The sequence below is a fragment of the Nuphar pumila genome, chromosome 3 (genome assembly GCF_984573655.1).
Source record: "Nuphar pumila chromosome 3, dmNupPumi1.hap1.1, whole genome shotgun sequence".
NCBI classification, from domain to species: Eukaryota; Viridiplantae; Streptophyta; class Magnoliopsida; order Nymphaeales; family Nymphaeaceae; genus Nuphar; species Nuphar pumila.
Window position 1 is genome coordinate 14,578,173 of NC_143251.1, and position 10,483 is coordinate 14,588,655.

Below are 10,483 nucleotides of genomic sequence, written 5' to 3' on the forward strand. Positions count from 1 at the left end.
CGTTTCGTAGGAAACGTACTTTTCAGCGTGAAGGGGACGCAGTCCTGTTTTCATACGAAGCCATGAGCCTCACTAAGCTAATTCCCGAGGAGGTATTTTGTTTCAGTTTCAGGCTTTCAGCCCCCCCGGGAAAGAGGCCCATTTTTCTACGGAAATGGACTTCTTTTTCACGTTAGGAGGTGAAACACTGCACGCCCTGCAGTGTTCTCAGCCGTACATCCAATACGCGGTGAATGCCATTCAGGGGAGGGGGGGGGGGGCTCGGCTTGTTTCGTAGGAGCAGTTAGTGCACTGTTGGGACGTCGCAAGTTCAAAACCCAGTGGTATGAGTTGTATAGCTAGTGGGGGGGGCTGGCTCATAAAAAAAAGTTGCTCAAATTCCCAGTCACTCTTTGTTTCTTTTAAAGTCACAAATGATCTCCCGCTTTCCAAACACAACAAAACCTAAACAACTTTTTTAAATTAATTATCAAGAAGAAAAACTCCCACCAAAACCCACGAGCCTCGCTTCCTGTTAAAAAGTTAAAACAAAAAGAATAACATAAGCATCCTTAAAACATGGAGGATTTTCCCCCACATATTATGACGAAACTACCCTTCATCAATGGACTTCTTTTTCCAAAGGATTTCGAGAATTTTTTTTTCCTATACTTCCAGAGGAAGAGAAAAAAAAAACAATAAAAAAAATTTTCCTCTTCTCATTGATCACCATTCTCCACCGGTACGATCTCCAACCGGCGCTCTTCTTCAAAGAGCCCGAGCGACTCCACGACGTCTTGCTCGCTCCACCCCGCCCTGAACAGCGCCGTCGACAGCAGCCGGACGTGCGACGCCACGCTCTCCCTGTCCGGCGAGACCCATGCCGCTCCCTCCTCGGTGTTCGTGCCGCCGACCATCATCTCCCTGATGTCGTCCTCCTTCCACCCGCCCCTCCTCAGCCTCCCCTCCATCTCCACCAGGTACGCCTCCACCCACCGCTCCCCCCTCTCCTCATCCCCCTTGACCACCGCCGCCGCGTCTCCGGAGACCATCGTCCCCTCCACGAGGTCGGACCAGAACTCGATCCGCCGAGCGGCCTTCGCCACCCAGGCTGGCGCCTGCATCCTGAACCGGTCCAGCGCGTTGCTCGGCAGCGAGTGCTTCCGGGCGCCGTTGAAGTACTTATACCTGCGTTACGTGGGCAGTTTCGTCATTCACAAAATGTTCGAAGGAGCCATCTTTTCTCAGAAACGTCGCGTCGGCGTTACTTCGAAAGTGAAAACTGAAAAGAGCCGTTTGTTCTTTTCCTTGGGGAGAGCAAACAATGCCTTTTTGGGCTCTTCTGCCGTGGTGGAGTCCATCTCGTCCCAAACAGAATCCGGGAAAAGCTCAACCAATGAAACTTTTATAGTTTCATGATTTTATCCACTCAAATGCCTATTATACCCCTACAGATTTCATTTCAGATATGACGTATAAATCCCGTCCCCTTCCGCCGAGTCAGATAACGAATCGGAGTCCATACGAACCGCAAACTCGTCGACTAAGCCGAGCCACGGTTCGATTTGATTTTGATTGTTTAATCTTTGCCGGGGTTTTCAATCTTCACTCCAGATCCATTGGGTAACCGAAACCGATTTCCACGTCCGAAATTCGAACCGAATCAATGATTCGCTTCCGAACCGGTTCAGTTGCCTCGTTTTCTTTTCTACGGCGTAGTTTCGGACGTTAGGATTTCTTTAAAAATGTAGGGAGAAAACAGGGTTACGACGGGAATCAGCAGAAAAATCAGGTGTGCGCACATATGTACATACCTGGAGACCATCCAGGAGTTTGCTTTTCTCGGTGAGTTCCCGGCACTCCGGACGACCGGCTCCGGAAACTCCGGCGACGTCCGATCGTCACTCACGGAGCGCCTCAGCGGGACGGACCCGTCGGCCTGCCGGAAGCCCAAGGGCACGAAGGCCTCGCGCTGGAAGAAGTCGGCGACGTCGAAGCCCGAGTAGTGGAAATGGGCGTCGTGGATGAAGAAAACGGGGTTACCGGCGATGACGGGCCGGGAGGGTATGTAGCAGTGGCTGTAGATCGGAACGAGTACGGGCGCCTCCCTCAGGCGCTCCTTGGCCCGGTCCGTGGCCTCGTCGGGGTCGTCGGGCCTCTGGCTCCAGGAGTCGTGCCAGAACCAGCCCTTGGCGACGCCGTAGACGATTCCGGCCATCGGGAGGTCGAACATCATCCGCAGCTGCCGGAACGTCGAGGATCGCCAATCGGGGAAACCGACGCCGAGGGGTAGGCCCTCGCTCAGGATAGCCCGGAGGTCCGGCGGGAAGACGAAGTTGAAGCTTTGCTCGATCCTCGAGAACTCCTCGTCGGAGAGGCCCTGCGCCACCGGGATCTGGCAGTTCCTCAGGTGGCTGATCACATTCTTCGTGTAGGCCGCGAACGAGAAGCAGACCTTCGGGTACGGCTGGGCAGCCGCTGGCCTCTCCTCTGCCTTCACCTCCAACGGCATATGAGGAAACTCCCTCCGATATGATATCCAGAAAAGAAAACGCCGGAGAAAAGGGTGCAGAGATCGGAATTCGTGCTATCGGTCTCCTCTGAACTAGTGGGGAGGAAGAATCTCTCTCTCTCTCTCTCTGTGAATTGGTAGACTTCGAAGAGAAGAAGAGGAGGAACAATGGAATAGAGGAACTATAGAGCGAGTTGACGCAGAGGAGAGGAAGTCGAGAGAGAGAAAGAGAGGAGGAGGAGGAGGAGGAGGAAAGGGATTATGAGGAGAGGGTGGAGCCCAGACGTCACCTGAGTCCGAACCTTGCGGGAACCCAGCGGCCCGGAGAGTCCGGATCGATTAGTGCTCAACCTGCGGGTTTTCTTCTCAACGACATTTCGTTTTTTCAATTTTGTGAAAATTTTGTTTAGAATCCAACCTTTTACCCTTAATTCCGAAAAAGAGACCTTTTGATTTCAGGATTTCCTGATATAGACCTCTCCTTTTCTGAAAATCGTCGAGACCCACTCTTAGGTCTTACTCTTACGGTGTTACCATTGACCATATAGGTTACAAAGAATGCAAACGGTTCGGATTTCGGGTCAAAAAATACATAGGAGAGCCAGTTCGAATCAGATTCAGGACGGCCAAAACTTGCAAAATTTCCTTCCTGAATCTGACCCATTTGCAACCCATTAACTCAGGTAAATTGAGTCAAGCGACAATGATGCCCTCTCAAATGACTAAAAAACTCTGCCTTATCTTTTTATGACAAATGTATATTTTTCAACTCCAAAGTACTATATGGAAATCTCAAAAGAACCACGTTTTTCAACATGTCTGATGTTAATCCAAGGCCTGTATTTGACAGTTTTCAGAAAAGCGTTTCAAGTCTCAGAAAATTCAGAAAATTAACTTTTTTTTGAAATTAACGGTAAAAGTTGGTCCTAATTGAAATTTCCCGTTATCCTTCCCTTTGGGGCTGCGGGGGCCTAGCGTATTTTCTTTTTGTTCGTTTGTTACCCATGGGGACGAGGGTATCCCGGAATTTGGAATTTGAAGGATGTGGTATTTTGTCTTTATGTTTCAACTTTCAAACTTCAAAGAGGCGTGGGGCTTCGGGGGCAGACGGCAGCATGTACGGCTGGGCATTGTCCTCATTTTTTGTTTTCCTATTTTGCCCTTTATTCCTTTTTTTACCTGTTTTTAGGGAACATCAATATCATATGACGCCCTTGTGTTTATCGCTGCTATCTGAAATATCCATCAACTCATATGAAATAGCAAAGATGCCCTTCTCCCCACATTCCATAGGAAATAGAAGATGCCCTGGAAAATCTGTTTCCGGATTTTCTGTTGGTTGGATCCATTGTTCTGGATCCGCCTCATCCAAGCCATGCTCCGTTTTAGTTTTGAGATAGTGGAGCTGATAGGGATGGCAGTGGACTGGGAGAAAACGTGGCGGCGTCCTGCCTCGCTTGTTTGGACCGGGGATGGAGGACATGAAACAAGAATGGAGGTTAAAATCAAAACCCGGGATGGAGGTGGGGATGAACTTACGCTTTTTCCTGCCCCGCCCCATCCCCATCTCCAATCTCCCCCGATGCTTCTTTAGGGATGACAGTGGACCTAGAGGAAACGGGGCCCCATCCCACCTCACCCCGTTTGGACCAGGGATGGAGGACATGAAACGGGGATGGAGATTAAAATCAAGACCCGTGCGGAGATGGAGGTGGGGATGAACTTACGCTTTTTTCTGCCCCGCCCCATCCCCATCTCCAATCTCCCCCGATGCTTCTTTAGGGATGACAGTGGACCGAGAGGAAACGGGGCCCCATCCCACCTCACCCCGTTTGGACCAGGGATGGAGGACATGAAACGGGGATGGAGATTAAAATCAAGACCCGTGCGGGGATGGAGGTGGGGATGAACTTACGCTTTTTTCTGCCCCGCCCCATCCCCATCTCCAATCTCCCCCCGATGCTTCTTTAGGGATGATAGTGGACCGAGAGGAAACGGGGCCCCATCCCACCTCACCCCGTTTGGACCAGGGATGGAGGACATGAAACGGGGATGGAGATTAAAATCAATACCCGTGTGGGGATGGAGGTGGGGATGAACTTACGCTTTTTTCTGCCCCGCCCCATCCCCATCTCCAATCTCCCCCTATGCTTCTTTAGGGATGACAGTGGACCGAGAGGAAACGGGGCCCCATCCCACCTCACCCCGTTTGGACCAGGGATGGAGGACATGAAACGGGGATGGAGATTAAAATCAAGACCCGTGCGGAGATGGAGGACAGGATTTTGAGACGGAACGGGGGTGAAGACTTTGTCGCCCGCCCCCGCCCGGGTCCACTGCCATCCCTAAGAGCCAATGGCATTCTAGTGTCCCGCAGGGCTTTGAAATCTGACCTCTACTTGGGCGTTCTTTCAGGGAGTCAGCCAGAGTGTTTTTTGAAAGGTAAGCTGAGGTTAGGCAAGACACCCACCAGTAATTATTCGACGTACCATTGGGTCTTGAATCTGCAACATCCCACCACAAAGGAGATCTGCACTGGCCCAATTGGTGAGTCTGAGTTTGCTACAAAGTTTTGCTGATAGTAGTTGAGTTTGTTGTCATACTGTATGTTTTTCATTTTATAAATACTGCACCGTAAGCTGTCACAATGATTCCCGGACTTGAGGATGTGGGATTCAAATTCGACTCAAAAGTTCAATTTTTTTTTTTCAAAAGTGGGATAAGAGAAGACATTTTTTTTTTTCAATTTTCAATCAATAAAACTATTTTTGAATATTTTAACATTAAAAATAACTTGTTCATTGAAATAAAATTAAAACATAATAAAGTATTATTAAAAATATTAAAATAACGCCATACGGTGTCTGAGTCGGTGTATCTGCTTATGTCACCAGGGATACAACCAAAATGGTGTGTCCCTGTGACATAAACCACAAGTTTGGGTCTACACCTACCCCGCTTAGGCGTCATCTTTTTAAACTTGCACTTGGTCAAAGTTGTAACTTGGTCATAGCCCTAGAACATCTCAATATATATAGTGGGGATGGGAGTAGGTGCCTAGTACAAGTGAGAGGGTTTTTAGCAAATCTGACCCTACAAATGTGTTTAACATGGTCAATTTTGTTAGGCAATGATACTTAGATTGCGCATTTTCGATAAAAAAAATATAATTCTTTAAGCTTTGAATATTTATAAAAAAAAAATTAACATTGATTTTCAAACCTTATAAAAACCTACCCACTTATTGCAAGGCACATATGAGAGTAGGCAGCTTCTCTGAGACGCCAATATATACTAATATCCTTAAGTATTGACTGAATTAGCATATCTAAAATCAAAATCAATGTTGACGGAGACTTCACCAATCTTGCTGCGGATGGCGGTGGCACATCATGGCGGCAATATGTTTTCTGCTTGAAAATGATAATAACTTCACCTTGTGCTTGGAAAATAAGTGAATTCAATCCAATTATTGTGGTTCTTCCGGTGGTGCAATGTGAACTTACCAAAGGCAACACATGGTTAATGAGAGCTAATTAGACTTAGGGAACCTCTGGAAGAGAAAAAAAATAGCTCTCACACGAGAAGAAAGTTTTGCCAATAAGAATTTTTTATATGAGAAGTTTTTGAAATGAAAGTTTTTCGCTTGTTTGTGTAGTATGAGAAAAACAGAATGAAAAAATGTGGAAAAAATGAGTGAGAGGAGGGTGATGAGGGGTGGAAAGTGTAAAAATAAACTTTCTCTTGGTAAAGAACATTCTTCCACCTCCCATGAGGAATGTTTCCTATAAAAAAGTGTACTTTTCAGAAAAGCTCTCTCAGAGAAAGTCTCTCTAGTTTGAAAGGGTCGAAAAATCCATACGGATTTTCCATTTTGCATCACTTTTTCTTACATCTTTCTCACTTCCAAATGTGCCTTTAAGGTCTATATAGGGTGATGTTTTATTACAAACGTTTCAGGCTCCTCTGGATCTATATGGCGCAAGTTGTTTTGTTCTTTATTTTTTGTTCCAATTGATCCCCATAGATGGTTTCAGCATGTTTAAAACCAGATAAAGTATTGCGTGTAGACCTTAAATTATGGTAGCCTTATAAAAACCTGCCTATGTATCATAGTCAGAAGATATAAGAGTCGGTTCCCACTAAGAAAAACATGCACATCTGTAAGGTAAGTTTCATGAGAAACAACAAAAAATTGAAGAAAATTAAAAGAAATAGGCATTTGTACCTACAACCAACTGACTTTACATAACAGTTTTTGATGACATCCAGAACTTTTTCTGATCTTTTTGAGCAAAATCTAAAACGATAATTTTCTTGGTGATTTTTTTTTGGGAAAAAGTCTATTATCATTTCCGGATGGATAAGCTCATTGGGTAGTTGGTATTCTCGAAGCATATCTTTTGCTTCGAAATCCAAATCCCATAATTTTTGTTTCTTTCAAAAGTTAATATCACCCTCTTTGAGATTTAGTTTGTGTTTAGTTTGCCTCTTCTTTCTTGAGTACCGAATTTTGGGTTTTGCATTAGGTGTATGAATAAATATTAGGTTCACGCTCATCATTTGATTAGAGACACTTGTTGAAAACGTAATTCATGTCATTTAGAAATTAAAAAAATATCACCTTCAACAAATTAGGAATACTAGTCATCACCAAAGCACTTGCTAGAGATCAAAGTCCCCCTTAGTTTTCTCAACAAAATTCAGACATGTTCAAAATGAACATGAATTATTAAAGGTTTAAGCGCTATAGGTAAATAAACATCAAATCATGCCACACTTTTACATTCTAGATGTCGACAATATGTGTGCTTAGATATTGTTTTCTTTTACAGTAGTCTTGTCTCCTACCCCACAATTATGTAGCCTAGTATTTCGCTATTTTCATATTGTTATTTTTTAATACTAATTATCATCATTGTACTTGTTAATAAATCTCATATTTTGTCACTTATACATTCATGCTTGTTCTTGTTGAAGACAGCACTACGTATGCATTTACATTGTTTTTTCTCAAAAGAGTAGTTTTGTCAGATTCATGAGCTAGAATTTTTTATTAAAATACCATGGTCCTCCAAAAAAAAAACTAAGATAGGCTATGATTGGGCAAGTCTCTTTTGTGCTAGAATATTATCACCTTGGTCTTTTTCATAAATATTTAACCAGGATTTGAAAAAAAAAAAACTAATGCATAAAAAGGATCAACCTGCAAGGCTGGCCAAAAGAGAGGGAGAAACAAAAGCCAATGGAAAGGTAGCCTTGTCATCTTTTTTTTCAAAGTGTTTTTTCCCTTTGAGTAGATCATCATTGTTTAAAACCAAGAAAATGAGGCTAAACATGATTCCATATACATTCTTTATCCTCTATAAGCTTCACTTGAGAGCAAAAACTCATTGATACTTGTGATGAAGTTGCTTAAAATGGAGCTCAAAAAAGACAAATAGCTTGACTACACAGTGGTGGATTAAAAAGACAAAAGTACCCTAACAACAGAATGTGATATCATTGTATACATAATGTCGACTTCAACAATATCAAGTGTGAAAGTATGAGTGACAAGATCATCAACAAGTACTTTGGCTAGTATTAGAAAATAACCTGCCAAAAGGGTGTAATATCATTTTCTAGTAAGGTAAAATGATAAAAATAACCTTGTAACAAACAACAATATTGAGATAAACAATGGTGTAAGGGCACAATATTATCATCAACACATAAGTGTAGATCATTTGGAAACCCACCTAGGTATAGGGGTGTCAACGGATCGGGTCTGGCTTAGGTTCAACCCAGTGAAATCTGTCCCATCCCCAAGATTCAATTTTGAAGGAGAAACCTGCCCAGACTGGAGTGCTTTGGAAAAATTGCCCAACCTGAAGTCGTTTTCAAGCTAAGACTGAGATTGGGATTGCATGGTTTTATGTTTCTGCCCTCATGTAATTCTATTTAAAGGCATATAGAGCGTAGTTAGTTTTAATGATATTTATTGAGAGTTTTCCTTTGAATTTCATTCAAGGTTTTGTGTTTGTGTTTTGTGTTTGTGTTTTGAGGGAAGGCACTTCTTCCTCATGTGTGCATCCTTCACATTCATTCGCTGGCCAATTGGGGATGCGTTACCTCCTTCTAACTGCAGCCCCATCCTCCAATAAGGATGAAAATGGACCAGGGTAGGTGTGGAGGACAATCTCTCCACACCCACCCCATATTAAAATTTTGCCCTCCATTTTTGTGGCAGGTTTTGATTTTCACCTTCATTCACCGTTTCATGTCCATCTCTGCCCAAATAAGGCAGGTTTGGACGAGTCTCTAATTTCCTTGATACAAAATTTAAATGGTCTTTCTTTAGAGCTATTAGAGGAAGGAGAGGAAGAAAATAGAAGAGAAAGGTGGCCATTTTAGGGTTAAAAATAAGAACTTAGGGTTAGAAAATATATATATATATATATATATATATATATATATATATATATATATATATATATATATAAGATTTAAATATCATTTTATAATATAATAAGAGCATAAAAGTAATTTCATTAGTGGGGACCACGGATGGAGCAAGTGTAAGTCCATTCCCCCCCTTCCATCCCCACATGGGTTTTGATTTTCACGTCCAACCCTAATTCATTCCGCATTTCATGCCCTCCATCCCTGCCCCCAAACGGGATGGGTTCGGACGGATCCCTGTTTTTCCCCAATCCACTGTCATCCCTAATATGCATATGACGGCCTTGTGTTTATCACTGCTATCAGAAATATTCATCAATCTCTTTGAAATAGCAAAGATGCCCTTCTCCCCCCACATTCCATCGAAAATAGAAGATGCCCTTTAAAATCTGTTTCTGGATTTTTTATTGGTTAGATCCATGGATCCGGATCCTCCTCATCCCAGCCATGTTTCGTTTTAGTTTCGAGATTGTGGAATGGATGACGTTCTAGTGCCACGTTTGGCTTTGAAATCTGATCCCTACTTTGGGCGCTCGTTCAGGGAGTCTGCCAGAGTTTTTTTTTCTTCTTTTGATAAGCAAGCTGGGGTTAGGCAGAAGTCCAATGTTATCAGCCGATACCCACCGTATCGGCAGAATTTCGATACCTTGCATTCCTGAATTGGCTATTTTTTAATAAATATAAAAAATACCAAAATTTATTTTTAAATATTATTTTAAAATTTGTTAACACATGTCACGTTATGATTGACACATAATAATTTTTTATTATTATTTTTGAGTCGATACAAAACTATTCATCTGAGTATTGGTATCGGCCGATACAGCTGAATCAACTGCCCAACGATTCAGGTGTATATCTGCACATTGTGAGACCGTGGGAATATATTGTATACTAATAATCTTGCTTTGGATTTTCTAGCGGATAAGGTGGCAGTCAATTTTGATGTGTTTTGTGTGTTAATCATAAACCGGATTGGCTGCTATGTGTATAGCTTGTCTGCTTGTCACAAAACAGTATCATGGGGGTGTGGATGTTGAATTCCGAGATCTGACAATAAGTTTTTGATCCAAGTGAGTTCGCAACTAGCCAAATCCATCGAGCGATACTCTGCTTCTGTGGAAGAGCGATATACAGTAGATTGCTTCTTTAATTTTCAAGATATGCGGTCATGATGCAGTAGCCCGAAGTGGATCTTTGGGTCATAGGACATGAGACCCAATCTGAATCACAATAGTTGCCGACATCTAATGGGCTGGATCAGTTCAAAAGTACCTTTGAGATAACAGAGTATCCTGAGTGTTGTTTCCATATGTGGAGTAAGTGGTTGACTCAAGAATTGGCTCAAGATATGGACAGCGAATATGACATCGAGCCTCATGATAGTTAAATAAACAAGCCGCCCAATCAAACACTGGTACTTTGTTGGATCTTCTAAAGTAGCACCATCCTCGTTGTTAAGTTTCAACTTTTGTTCTATAGGAAAGCAACATGGTTTGGCTCCTAGATAATTAATGTCTTCTAAAATATCCAAAGCATATTTTTTTT

At 43.0% G+C, this 10,483-nt stretch overlaps 1 protein-coding gene across 1 annotated transcript; it reads right to left on the reverse strand.

The window, feature by feature from the left end:
• Positions 1 to 450: 450 nt before the first annotated feature.
• LOC149842074 (uncharacterized) lies at positions 451 to 2,514 on the reverse strand. The gene is made up of 2 exons (XM_090001273.1): positions 1,794 to 2,514; positions 451 to 1,167 (listed from the first exon to the last, which is right to left on the reverse strand). The coding sequence occupies exons 1-2, from the start codon at positions 2,489 to 2,491 to the stop codon at positions 699 to 701; spliced, it is 1,167 nt and encodes a 388-aa protein (XP_089857399.1). The 5' UTR covers positions 2,492 to 2,514; the 3' UTR covers positions 451 to 698.
• Positions 2,515 to 10,483: the final 7,969 nt, after the last annotated feature.